The 14,598-nt window shown below is 40.2% G+C and overlaps 1 protein-coding gene and 1 long non-coding RNA gene across 2 annotated transcripts in view; one reads left to right on the top strand and one right to left on the bottom strand.

Moving 5' to 3' along the window:
* LOC122646753 (stromal cell-derived factor 2-like protein) overlaps window positions 1–14,598 on the top strand; it is a 27,987-nt gene continuing 13,389 nt past the window's right edge. The window contains exons 1-3 of the mRNA XM_043840354.1: window positions 1–361; window positions 455–595; window positions 798–938. Of these exons, the coding sequence (XP_043696289.1) occupies window positions 257–361; window positions 455–595; window positions 798–938 (387 nt within the window). The 5' untranslated portion in view covers window positions 1–256. The remainder of the gene's footprint in view (window positions 362–454; window positions 596–797; window positions 939–14,598) is intronic.
* Window positions 14,273–14,464, bottom strand: LOC122646754. The gene is made up of 2 exons (XR_006330689.1): window positions 14,429–14,464; window positions 14,273–14,329 (listed from the first exon to the last, which is right to left on the bottom strand). It is a non-coding gene; the product is annotated as an uncharacterized LOC122646754 (long non-coding RNA).

Genomic DNA, 14,598 nt, shown 5'->3' on the forward strand with positions numbered 1-14,598 from the left:
CTTTCACCGAAGAAGACGGTGGGTCTGAGATCCACATCTTTTCTGGAGCTTCGCTCTGGATAGCCCAACTGAGCGAATCGTGGCTCCTTCAGGGCCACAGAGCCTATCTCGAAGGAAACCCTCCTCTTCTACCTCTTCCTCACCACAAACCCCAGTTTCAAGGCCGACGCGGATTATTCACAGTGGAACATCGCCTCCTTCTCAGTCCGATCTCCCTTTTTGGCAGCAGAACTGGTTCATCGTCTTCCTCTTTTTCATGGCGATCTCCTTCTTGGTTCTCGCTCTCTTTCTCTACGTCGGCATTGACTTGGATCAGAGCGCTCCTTCTTCCGCTTCGGCCGCCGCCTCCGAAGGTGTTGAGGTGAATCCCCCGAATCTCCACTTTTTTTTTTTCCTTCCAAAATTCGTTGGAGAAAGATTTCAAACTTTCGTTAATTTCTTATCCTTGTTTCAGATTACGTATGGGTCGGTGCTTAAATTGATGCATGAGAGGACAAATTTCCGGCTGCATTCACATGATGTCCCTTACGGCTCCGGCAGTGGACAGCAGTCAGTGACTGGTTTTCCCAGCGTTGACGATTCGAATAGCTACTGGGTATCTTCTTAGTCCCTCCCCCCCCCCCCCTTTTGAGCGATCTTGATTTGATGATGATAAGAATGTGAATGAAAATTTCAGTTTCCACCCTCCTGACCGTGTTTGGAGTTTAATTGGTTTTGGTTCTTGTGCTGATCGTTACGCATATTTATTTTTTCTCCTGATCATGTTCGGAGTTTAATTGGTTTTGGTTCTTGTGCAGATCGCTAAGCCAGTGCTGGACTCATCTGCCAAACAAGGTGATAAAATCAAAGCTGGAACTATTATCAGGTTGCAGCATATGAGGACTCGGAAATGGCTGCACAGCCACCTGCACGCATCTCCAATATCGGGCAACCTGGAGGTTGGATGGCAATTTACTTCACAATTTTGTTCATGTTTCAATTTTGACTATTTGAATGCTTAATTGTGAATAAAATTTGCGTCTGTTGTTTTATGTTCCTAAATTATCACTTGCATTTTAATGGACCGTTGCCTTACATAGTAGTGTGTTTGGGCAGTAGAAATGAAATATACTATTAGAGGCACATCATAATTGTTCGTTTGAAACTAGTGTGTTGATTCTAGAGGTTGCAGTATTTTGCAGTGTGTATGTGCATTTGAAAAACTGTGAGTTGTCTATTGACATTAGCTGAAACACTGTGTCTTTTTATTGACATTTAATTCTGATGCTCAATAAAGCATGAAACCATTCAATCATGCTTAGTATGAAAGACTTGGAACTGGTTCTATTATTGTAAATTTGTAACCATACTTATGGCAGAATCCTTCAATGTCTCTTTTTCTGAATAAGTTATTATTAATTTATTTACAAATTTTGTTCTCGCATTGGATTATTTGTGTCTTACCTCTGTAATTAGTACTTGTAGACCTATTAATGTATTGTTTTTATTCTGATTAAAAATTTCTTTTGCCTTTTGTTTTTCTATACATTAATTTGAGGAAACATGAATGAGGCTCCATGTCATTGTCATTAATGGTTCTACCTCCATAAGTGATGCAGATCATCCTCTAGAGCATCGAGATAGGTACTTTAAAAAGTACCATACAAGAAGAAACAAATTGTCTCGGTAGTGTAGTCCTAGATAGATAGGAGATCTACTAGGAGCCAACACAACCAGGATCTGTTAAGCTGCCGGTTCTATGGGGGTAGAATTGAGGGTTTAGGTCAATTTTAGGGCTAGGGTTAGGGTAATGGAGGTGTGTCTTATACGGTAAAGCTAGGCAGGTGTAGGGGAGTCTAATGAACTAGGTTTTATGGGTTTTGGATGGGTAGAAATAGGTTAGATGGATTTGGGCAGCAACTAGGGGGTTTTGAAAGGTGGAAGATGATGGAATCTAGGGTTTATAGTAACAGGAAATTAGGTGGTTGAATGGGCTTAATATTTAGGTTGAGTGTGGGTAGGGTGGAGGGAAATATATGCTGAAAGTTACAGTTAAATCAGATGGTTAAATTTAGAGTTATGGAGGTTTCCTAGTAGAGATAGGAAAGAGGGGTGTTATTTCAGACAATTGGTTGGGTGGATGGTACTGAAATTTGGATCGAGTCTCTTAGGGTTTGAGGAATATTCGATCAAAATTTTAGTAGGTTCTAACGGTTCGATTTGGCTGGGCAGAATTCTCGCGAAAATCACCTTGCATGTGACCTTTTAGAAGGGAAGATGAATAGTTGCAGGTTTTAGGATTCTAATGGATCTATGGTTTTAATGGTGGAGGAGGAAGGTAATAAGGTTTAAGTGAATTAGGGTTTAGGGAATTCAAATAAAATAGAAGGGGGATGTTAGGGTAGGTTGTAGTGGGTTAGGAGAAGAAGGGGGGATGATGAATAATGCTAAACACTTATTTGGAGTTGCAGGTCTTCAATGGCAGCAGCTTGAAGACATCTAGAAACAGATCCTCTCGATCTAAAAGATGCAAGGAGTTGATTGGACCTAATAACAGATCCTCCCGGTCCACAAGACGCAAGGAGTCAACTGGAGATCCACCAGTCCCCCTTCACCTTGATATGACTCACAAGGCAACACTCAACAGAGCAGGGCAGCAGCAGCAATGGCAGCAAGCAAAAGCTATTTTTGTTAATCAAATTCGTGTACCATACTTTGCCCTCTTACCACCTTATATAAAAGACTCAAAATTAGACTCCTACACTAAAAAGGAAAGGCCTAACCAACCTATCAGGTAACTTAAACTAACTAGGAAACTGAAATAGGCTCAAAATAGAGTCCTAATCCAGCACAACTAAACAACCAAAACTAATAAAATCACTTAAATTGAACCACTGGTTCAAACCAGCTTTGAACTGGTTCAATTTAAAACTTTAAAAACATGAAAATAAACTAAGTATATGGCTAATCCCGTATGCAACCTATGTAGCCATATTTTAGGCCCATTAAAATGAGCCTATTACATAGAAAACCCATGGGATCAAAGACCCAACAGCCAAACCCTAGACTTATTTCTAAAGAAATAAACCTATTTTGGTGATAAACCTGCATCACATGGTAGCAGTTCAGCTCAACTCAGCCTTGTGGTTCTGAGTTGACTCAGTTTGGACCAGTTTTTGTACAGCCGTGTCTTAAAGATTGGGCCAAAACCAAAATCGTGGGGCACCTTTTAGGTTATTTATTTATTTTTTTTACTTCTATTTAGTTATGCGTGTGGGTGAGCCTTAGTGCAACTGTTAAGTTGCGCTAGGTGTGGGTTCAAAACTTGGAAACAGCCTCTCCTGCGAAGCAGGGGTAAGGCTGTGCACATTTACCCCTCCCAGATCCTGCAGTAGTGGGAGCCTCGTGCAGTTGGACACTCTGTTTTTTTTATATATCTTCTCCTTTCATTAATTGTTTTATGTAGTAAAGACACCTTATTATCTCCCCATGGTTTGGAGAGTTTTGTTTTGTTTTCTTACTTTAGTTTTCCTGTTTACGACATGTTTACTTCATAGAGTGGGACTTTAAAAACTCATCTCTTTTTATATGGATGTAAGGGTACTGCTACCCAATGATTTTGACGAATAAAGAGATGGCCTTTTCTATTAATGGTCTGTGTGATTCAGATTCTGGTTGTGTGACTCAACTACCCTATTGGTGAGATTCCAATACTGCTGGTGGGATATCTGATCATATCTTTTCTTCTTAAACTTTATTCTCTACTGATAAATTCTTCAACTCAGATCAGTTCTATTTTATTTCCTGGTTTATTTTACCTCCATTGATTTCTGCTACTGCATGAAAGTTGCTCCTGAGATTATTCTCTGGTATTACATTATTTAGTCCCTGTTCTGTTGAGCATATCAGTTCTAGACTGAGGTTGAAATCTGGATTCTGTTCTCAACAGTTATCTGAATTTATTTTTTCTTTGGTAACCTGTGATACTCTGTTTTGAAGGGTTTTCTGGCATTGCAGTAAGACCTGTTGTGCCGATCTAACCATCGGATCTGTCTCATATTTTTATATATTGTTTACTGGTATAAGAATTGCTGTTGACCAGAACCAGATCTGCATCTGTTCATTATTTGCTTAGATATATAAGTTCCTGGTTTTAAAATCTTTACTTACTAAATCTGTAACAGTGCTGGTTCTTAAGATCCAACCATTGAATCAACTCCATTTTTGAAGAGTTGTTCTTTGTCATAAGACTTACCTTCGACCAGAATTTGAGCTACTTCCATCTATTTGATTTCAAGTTATTAAATCCTCTTTACATCTCGTTATTTCATATTCACTGTGATTCTGGCAATTTTTTTTTTCAGAACCGAACTTCTTAGGCTTCTAGAAACCCATCAATAGCCTACAATTTTACGCCAAACCATGAATTTAGATAGATCCAGCTGGCAAACTTCTTTGACCCTATTTATTTAATGGATAATCCTATGTTTTTGATATTTTTTTTGGGTGTCTGAATTATTCTAGAATAAATAGATTAGTTCCTGCAGTTTTTTTGTAATGCCTAATGGAGCACCTTCAAACTAGGTGGTTTGGCTACGTGGCTGAACCCATACGGCACGAGATTTTATTTCATTTTTAACCTGAACTTAACTGGGACCCGGGGCAGCCCCTAGAATTTTATTAATCAATCCAAAGAATCAAAGAATACAAGAGGGGGGGACATCCCGCCTTACCCCTTTCCCGATCTTATAAACACTCAAGTACGACCTCATTGAACCAACCCATACAAGCAAACAGTAGACCTGCTAGAACCTGAAAACCGGCAACCCAGCCTTGTCTTCCCTAATGATCCTTGCAAAGCTCCCCCCAGGCAAGCTGTCCTGGAAGAAGGTGCGAGAAGCGCTTGTATCACAAGCTTCTCTAGCCAGCCAATCTGCCGCTCTGTTGCTTTCCCGAAAGGCGAAGGACACTGTGGCCCGAGTCTGAATGACCTGTGCCAAAATCTCCTGGAACCAGTACCATCCTTTCCATAAGTTACATCTTTTGAGGTTGACCATACTTACAGTAGTAGCCGAGTCGGAGTTTACCACCACGTTTGCATGTCCTAGCTCTTGGCATAATTTCAAGCCATCCCTCAACGCTCTGAGCTCCGCTATGGCATTAGTGTACTCTCCATAGAAATTTGCAAAGGCTGCCAGCACCACACCATCGTGGTCCCTAATCACCCCTCCTCCCGCACCAAGCCCCGGGTTTCCTTTACAAGCTCCGTCAACATTAAATTTCACAGACCGCAAAGGGGAACACCAATAGATCGGAAGGGGCTGTTTCAACCTTGCCCAAGGGTCCACTAGACCAAAGCACTGGAGAATTAAGGTATCCCTAGGGGACCCCAATCCACCAACCTTAGGGGGATACTGAACCTCCCTTACCCATCCCTTGATACGCTCAATGATGGAGGCTGCACTACGTCGTTTCTCCTCAAGCCTTTTGTTATTCCTCTCTTTCCAAGGCTCCCAGACAAGCAGCGCCGGCAAAATGCCAATGACGTAGTCACTGAGGCTCTTGTGACTTCCTGCACCTTGCCAGAATAAGATCCGACTTCTGACATCCTATGTGGGCAAATAAGGGATGTCCAAAAGCCGTGAGAAATACTTCCACACCTTCGTTGCCGTTCCACCAGCACCCAAACAGTGGTCTACGGTTTCCCTCCTTGGCTGTCCACAACAATTGCATCTTGATGCTAAGGGGATGCCCAGGGCCATAAGAGCATCATCAGTGGGATTTTACCAACAAGAAGCTGCCACACAAAAAACCCCACTTTCAAAGGCACCGATTGATTCCAGATCCATTTAGCAAAGGACGGGGTCCCTCTGCCTGACTTCATTCCATGCTGATCTAGAGGAGAAACGACCATCACTCACCGGAGTCCAAACCATCAAGTCATCCCTGTTAGAGAGCGTAAAGTCCCCTGACCTGATGCTATCCCTGATTGCCTCTGAATCGATGAGGCTTAGGATTTCCTCCTTCCAGGCCCCCTCCTCATTAACTGCATCTTTAACACTCAGGTTCACATCCACAAGCAAACCGTTATCCACGAAGTCTATGAGAGGGCCAACTCCCACCCAGTTATCCAGACAGAAGGAGATATTGCCGACCCCAATTAACCACCTGGACCTCTCCATAACAAACCCCTTGAACTCCATGGTGCTGCGCCAGGATTTAGTCCCTGTCCCAATCCGCCCTGCCAAGGTGACATGCAAATTTTTGAAATACTTGGCCTTGAAAAATTCACTCCACAGTGTTTGCTCACACTAAACCTTCCAAAATCCTTTCAACCTTAGAGCAGTCCCCACATCCTGTAGGAGTCTAACACCAAGACCCCCTTCCGCCATAGGCCTACAAACCTTCTTCCAGCTTACCTAGTGTCTGCGATTGCCCCATTCAGAGCTGCCCCAAAGGAAGTCAGCAAAGATCTTGTACAGATTGCGCAAGACCGCTTTCGGAGGGTCCAGAGTAGCCAAGACATGAATTGGCATGGAAGAGAGTACATGCTTCAAGAGCGTCACACGACCCCCAGAGGACAGTAACCTACCCTTCCACCCCGCCACCTTACTTCTGATCTTTCCTATTAGCCCATCAAAGAGGTTAATCTTCATTCTTCCCGAACACAGGGGGCTCCAAGGTAGGTGAACATATGGCACGAGATTACTTTGTTCAAATCTAAAATAAACATTAATTGAAAATATAAGTGCTCAAATACTTACGATGAAGTTTCAGAAAACCAATGCTAAACCAGAATCACAGACAAGGATATCAGTCCCCAGATTTGAATGCAGATTGATATCATTAAACCAACCGATCAGATGTGAGTAAAATTCTGAACAGTTACTAATCAAAGATAGGTGAATATCATATAAAAAATTGGGACCAATATGAAAGGTTAGATCTGGACTGAGAATCAGAAAGGAACTTCCTAGCAGAATAACAGAATCAGAAAAGAGAAATTAAACAACATAACAACCCAAACAAAGAAACAAGTCTAGGGCTGATTGAAGGCTACAAATACTGGACAGAACATGATATTAGAAGATCAAACTAATGTGTCGGCTAGATCATTAGTGTTGAGATCGTGGTTATGTAACCACGATAGAAGAGGATTCCTCCTTTGTGGAATCCTCTCTCTCTCTCCTATCTCGGCTCCTTCTAATTCGCTTCTTTTCTCTTTTTTAATTCCTAGTTGAGTTGTAACTCTGGGTTTCTATTTTCTTTTGTACTTTTACAAAATTTTGATATATTCTCCTACATAAATTGAATGCTCGACCTGCTTCGTAGCCAGATCAGACCTTCTGATTTTTCTGTTTTTTAAATTCTCCCAAGTCTGGTTTTGGTTCCTAGTCCCTGCGATTCTGGTTTTGTAAGGGATTTCTGAATTCCTAAGCGAGCACTTCTAATAATTGAAAAAGATATTACATTTTAGGCCTAGCTTGTAATCTAGTGTAGGGAAACATACTCCCAAATGTTCCCGATCGCTTCTCATTCACTTCCATAATGCATCTTGTCCTCTCCGTGCTTATTGCATTTAGGAAATTCTTAGGCCTCACGGCGGCATTCGCCTTCTTCTGTGGTAATTATTTGCCAACCTCACTCAACCTTTAGGCTGTAGGACTCATCATGCTTTGTCACGAGGGAGGGGGGGGGGGGAGGAGTGGGAAGAGGATGAAAGAAAATGGGATAAAATATTTTTCAGTCAGAATGACACATGTAGTTTTAGACAAATTTTTTTTTTTATGTGAAGCATTATGCTAGTCTAGGTTTGATTCTGTATGGTTAAATGCATCATGACCAATGCAAAACTCGTAAAGACTGGTTTTTGCAGGCTTGACTGATCATCCCAACCTAATCCATTGCCAATTCAAATCCTTGTTTCTGTATTTTCTTTTTCTTTTTATTTTTTTGGGCACTCCCATCAACTCCACTTTTTACGAATAGCATCTGGCCTGTGGTCTGAGAATTAATGATAACTTAATTCTTCAACAGACAATGTTAATGCACTGAGATACAATATTAATATCTAAAGTACCTTCATATATTATATCTTTTGTACTTTTAATTATATCTTTTCACTTTTAAGTACCTTCTTATTCATTTGCCAATGCAAATCTGTGAATCAATATATTGGAATATATCCTTTTATTGATGTTTGCAAATATTAGTACTTTTATTAATTTTGGCATGATGTGACGGTAGCGAATCAAGTTTAGCATCAAAGAACCCACATCTATATATTTGATCTTGTTGTACCAATATATATATACATACATACATACATACATACATACATATATATATATATATAGGGGAATTGATGGTCATGTTCCTGTTCTTGTCAGTGCCTATATACTTAAAAGTTTGTATGGTCCTTGTAACTTTCATATACCCTCACCATGTTTATAATCAGTAATTCTGGGCTTTTAAACATGGTTGACGAAGGACGATATCAATAGGCCAAGACTAAAACTCTAGAGCTAGGATTGTAGACTCCAAATCATAGGTACGCTGAACATGAAATACCAAACACAATTTCGGCTTCCACATAATCAGTCACTTTTCAACCCCAAGATTTTGCGAAGTTATAATTGTGATAAAATTCAATAAACTTGTGATCACATCAAGGGGCATGTTGAGTGTTACATGAGCCAGTAATTCCAACTTTCAAAATGCCCAATAAAGTGAACCTTAACTTTTCCACTAATAAGTAGCTCAAATTACATTAGGAATAGGTAAGATTATGTTAAGAGGATATGGTTTTATATTAGCACTTTCAGGCGCTCAAGGATAAACCACCCACCATGACCTAAGGGACACACTCTTGGAAGAATATGACATGAGTTTAAGGATAAGCCACATCTCTGTAATTACCATACATTATTTTAAATTAAAAAAAAAAAAGCGTGCTTGTGTGTTACAGGGGTACTTTATTTGGGCTGCTAAGTAGAAGTAGAAGCTATAGGAGAAGTTTTTTTTGCACCTTGCTGTTAAGGTGGAGGCTCAGTGAAATAGACATGTCTGTGAAGATGCGGACTATCTGTTCCGGGACAGAAAGATCCTATGAAGCTTTACTGTTCCCTTGGATTGGCTTTGGCCTTTCCTGCGTAGCTTTGGTCGAGGGCAGAGAAGGCCCGAATCTGGTGTATCATAAGGGATTTGCCTGTTCTATTGATTCCTACGGATTGGATCCCCAGCCGTTAGTCTGCCAGGGATGAATAAAAAAGGAAAGATTTATTGGTTCTACCTCCTATTTTTTATGAAGAGAATGAATCTTTTTACTGAAGAATCACAAAAAATCGGTCAGGATCTCCTGTGGGAATTAAGGGCTAATAAATCAAAATAACTAGAACAACAGTTAATAAATCTTTCATCAAATCAACTATTAAATAGTATTTCAGAGATAGATGGAAGAAAGAGCAACCTTGGCTGTTTTCTTGCCCACCCAAAACCATGAACTTTAGGAACTTTCTTTACGGAATGAATGGAATCCAACCAGAGAATTATCCGTTTAAATTATGTGCATCTCTGGAATCTTCAACACGTGCAAGCCAGACAAACCCATAACCTTTGCAATGAGCAGTCTCTGGGTTGAGAGGCAACTACACAGCCACCAGCTCCACAGGACAAATCGGTTCACAAACTGATAACTGAAAGCCTCAAATCAAAGATATTTCCCCAACTTGATGAAGTATATATTCGTAATGGTGTGATGCAGATTACCAATATAAAACCTTCCATATCCTCCTTAATATAGTATATCTACACTGCATGCTTGTCCATGTCCAATTATATTGGGCTGAACCAGAGCTTTCTAGCCTCCAAACGCTTAACCATCAGTATCTGACCAAGATCATTGAGTCTATCACATCAGACTAACACTGCATCATAAAAATTCAATAAACTTTTTTTAGGGGAGGGGTTGAAAAACTAAAAAGCAAAGAATTTGTAGACAGTCCTTGGAATGTCTTCCATTGAGGCTCCAGATCCATCAAATTAATTAAATCTACTCCCTTGGAACGTCTTGAGTTGAGACTCATTATAAGCTGCACATCTCGCACCTTGTCAGCCATTGAAAACAATTCACAATAGTCTTTTCATATACCTGATAAGCAATAGAATCCTTTGATCTCGATATGGATCAGCTTCATTCTCTCTCTTTTAAAAAAAAAGAAGTCTGTTTCCTTGGGTTGTGTTAGAAGTTATCGATTAAGGGGTTCACAGCACTGTTCACGTGAACAGTGTCATGTACAGTAACTCGTGAATAGTAATTTTAATATTCATGATGTATTTCCTTTTATGCCCTTAATAGGGTTCTGTCTTATTATATATTGAATGAAGTGGGAGTCTCAACAAAAGGTTGTGACTCCCAAGTTACAGCTCTCTCTCTTCTCTTCTCTTCTTCTTATTTTCCTTTATTATTTACATGGTATCAGAGCTCGATCCTTAAACACCAAGTCGAGTTTGATATCCCTACATTCAGCACAACTTCTTTTCTTCTTTGGTTGCTACTGGTTTACATCACAGGTCACGGCTACGCTTAGAGGAGGTGATTTCACCCCTTCGTTTGCTGTTTTTTGGCTCAACTGCAATGAAGGCTTGATTGATCAATTAAAATTGATGATCAATCAATGTTTTGGAGGGACCAATTCAAGAGGGATGTCCCATTGATCAATCGGTTCTGTTTTGGAGATTGGAGATCAATTTTTTACTAGAATCGATCAAAGTTTCTGCACCGTGTTAAGGTTTTTGGAATCGTTTTTTTTTGGAGTGCTGCTGTTTGGATGGTACTATTACTTGGAAGGTGTGCTGCTGTTTGAGTTTTTATCTCAAATCGATACTGTGAGATTTTGGAAGATCGATTTTTTTTTTAGACTTGATTGTTAATCAGATTTGCTTGCTGATTTCTTTGTGTTCATGGCTGAGGGAAAGAATTTGGTGGCTGAGGTTGTAACCTCATCCTCTCATCGAATCATAGAAAAGAAACTTACTGGGGCTGCCAATTTTCAACAATGGAAGAAAATTGTGCATTTGGTTTTGACTGGTTGTGAACTACAGGATCATCTCACCAAGATGAAGCATGTTGATGCCCGAATTCTCGGGCAGCTTCTGAATTCGATGGATAATTCGAGCGAGGAAGTGTTATCCTCTCATCTGGCCATTGCTCTTCAGCAGCAGATAATCCATGGCATTAAAATCTCCAGGCACAGCTAGGCCATCTCTCACATGGCCTGCGCGCACGATATGATAAAGGGCCCCTGGGAGAAACCAATGAAAAGCCAGGGTAGAGCCTCGGAGCCTGCCCAAGCGAAGATCGACACTCTAAGGCCTTTTTGAAGAGCAGCCCGCAAAAGGGAAAGCCGTGGAGACAGCAGACTCGCCACTCAGGCACACCATGAGGCTGACCCACTATACCGTACAATGTGATTATTGTACATGAATGGATCATTTGTCGAACAAGAGACAGAATCATGAAAAGAAAATTAGAGCGTTGATGTCTTTCGCCGGGCAGACTTGATGAGATAAGGAAAACAATTAAATAACAAGTTTTATCTTTTTTTGACGAGGGAGTTGTTTATTGATAGGCACGACCGTTGATCTTGTTACCCACATCGACACTGTGAAGGAGTTGTGGGAATATTAGACTGTTCTCTATTTTGGGCAGAACAACCTTTCTCGTATCTTCGAGTTGTCAAAGGAGTTCTATCGGGTTGATCGGAAGGGTCTCCCTTTGACTCAGTACTTTGCCGATTTTAAGAGGATGTACGAAGAATTAAATTGTCTACTTCCTATTAGTAGTGATGTGCAGAAGATGCAGTAACAGCGAGAACAACTCACATTTATGGGTTTTTCTGGTTGTCTTGGAACAAAGTATGGTTCTGTTCGTTCTCAAATCCTTGGCAGGGACAAGATTGCCTCTCTTGCTGATACTTTTTCCCGAGTTTTAAGGGTATCTCAAGAGATTTCTCATGTTCCTACACCAGTGGACAGTTCAACCCTTGTTTCTCAGAACAATAATCGTGGTAATGCACGTAGCACTGGTAATGGGAGTAACAAAGGGCAACCTACTGGTAACTCCACCTCTTCAGATGGTTCGGGACCCATCTATACATGCTACCATTGTGGTAAACCAGGACATATCCAGCGTTTTTGTTGGAAACTTCATAGCAAACCTCCTCAAAAGTAGTTTGCTAATTCAACAACAACTAATGAGTCTTCCCCTCAGCCTGTCCAACCTAAGAGTAAGATGGTTATGATGACCGATAAAGAATTTGCACGGTATAATCAATTTTAGACTTCTCAGCCTACTCAGTCCTCCACTGCTACTTTGTCCAGACAGGTAATGCCATTGCATGTCTCTCCACTTCTCGTTACTGGATCATTGATTCAGGTGCTTCGGATCACATGTCTAGTGTTTCAGGTATTTTTTCCTCTTTTCGGGAATCTTCTTCCAGTGTCACTTTGGCTAATGGCTCTTTAGCAAAGATCAATGGTACTGGCACCGTTCATCCTACTTCTTTATCGTTATCCTTTGTCCTTCATTTACCACAAATTCTTTTAATCTCTTATATGTAAGCAAGCTTACCCGTGCCTATAATTGTTCCGTAACTTTTTATCAAGATTCTTATGTTTTTCAAGACCTTACAACGAAGAAGATGATTGGTAGGGGCCGTGAATTGGGGGGAGGGGGATTGTCTCTTCTTGAAGACGATTCTCCTTCCGTTGCATGCTCAAGTATTTTGTCACCTCATCAGATTCACTGCTAGGGTCATCCATCTTTGCAGAGTACAAAAATTGGATTCTAGTTTTCGTTCTCGTTCTAGTTTAGAATGTGAGTCATGTCAGTTTGGAAAACTTCATCGTGTGAGTTATCCCCCTCATGTCGATAAACAGTCTACGCACCCTTTTGCTTTAGTCCATTCTGATGTATGAGGTCCTCGTCTTGTTACTTCTAAGTTGGATTTTAAATATTTGTTACTTTTGTTGATGACTACTCAAGTGCATAGTTGTCACGGCGGCATGGCGGTCCAAGGCGGTGGAGGCCTGTCTAAGCGCTTAGGCAGTAGAGCGGCTGCCTAAGCGGAGCTTAAGCGGTAAAGGCGGTCTAGTGTTAGTTTTCTCCCCCCCCCCCCCCAAAGGCCAAAACACTCAATAGTCAATACATGATGGCATGATGCATCACAGTATCATACCTTATATCATTAAAAATTAAATTTAAGCCACCTCAAGTCATCAAAATGAAAAATCATACATGACACATAAAAATTCAAAATAATCAAACATCATAAATTAATTAAAAAACTAAAAGACATAGCACAAAATCACAAATGACTAATCAACATTCTCTTATTAAGTAATCAGTTAATCACTAATCAATAATCACTAAGTCCTAGATAAAAAATGTGTTATTATCATCATTTCATAAAAGACATAGTTGCATAGCATACCTTAACCAGGATGCTACCAAGAAAATGAAAAAATTGAAGAGATGTCAACTGTCAAGAATCAGGATGTTCATGTTGTCCATGACTCCATGTATCAATCCTGAAAATTAACAATGCAAGTAAGCATGCTAATTGTTAAAAATAATTAATAGAAAAGAAAGAAGAAATAAATCAAATTAAGGGGGGAAAAAAGAAATAAGACGAAGAATATGAAAGACTCAAAGTATCCTAGTTTAAGCAGTCAAATACTTAAATACTCAAGACTTCAAGAGTCAAGTTAAGTGTTAATGTCAAAGACTCAAAATATCCATAAGATCCAAATACAAATGTCAAATGATTTAATCAAAATCATCATCAAGTAAATTAGCAGCTGGTAGGTGATCATGTTCTTCTTGTTGTTGTTCCATGGAACCACGTGTCCTTTCTCCAAAATTATCTACGACATCCTCGTCGTCATTCACATCTTCCTCTTCTACCATATCTCCATCTGATCCTGAATCATCTTCAACAATAGCCGTCTGGGCTGTCCCTCGATTACGACGTGTGTAAGAGTTGATTGCTCCAGAGGTTGATGGTTGAGCTCTCCTTGCTCGGTTTTGGCCTTCAAATAATGTAGATGCCCCCATTGCTCTATCAGCAGCGCCCCATGTGAAATCATCCTGGGGATGGACTAAATCATCCATTGGTTGGCTAACCATCCACTCACTAGTCCAGTCTAGCTCATCAAGCAATAGGGGATCATAATTTCTGTTCTCCTCACGCCTTTGTCAAAACCTTTTTTGAAGGCGGCGATTGTGTTGAACATAGACTAGATCATTCAAACGTTCATGTTCTAGTCTATTCCTCTTCTTGGTGTGAATCTGAATTCAGTAGATGATCCCAAGTTATTCTTCTATAAACTAATAACAAAATTAAAAGTCTAAAAATAAAAAAAATAAATGTAATCACAAAATACTTACAAAATCAAATGTGCTCCAGTTGCGCTCACAACCAGAAGAGGTGCAACAAAGGCCCAGTAAACGCCGTGCAATCCTTGAAAACTCAAAAGCATCACCTCTATGTGTATCCCACCCAAGAACTATAAAGTACAAATATAAGAAAAAAATTGGATTAATATATCATACAAAGT

The sequence above is a fragment of the Telopea speciosissima genome, chromosome 11, assembly GCF_018873765.1.
Source record: "Telopea speciosissima isolate NSW1024214 ecotype Mountain lineage chromosome 11, Tspe_v1, whole genome shotgun sequence".
NCBI classification, from domain to species: Eukaryota; Viridiplantae; Streptophyta; class Magnoliopsida; order Proteales; family Proteaceae; genus Telopea; species Telopea speciosissima.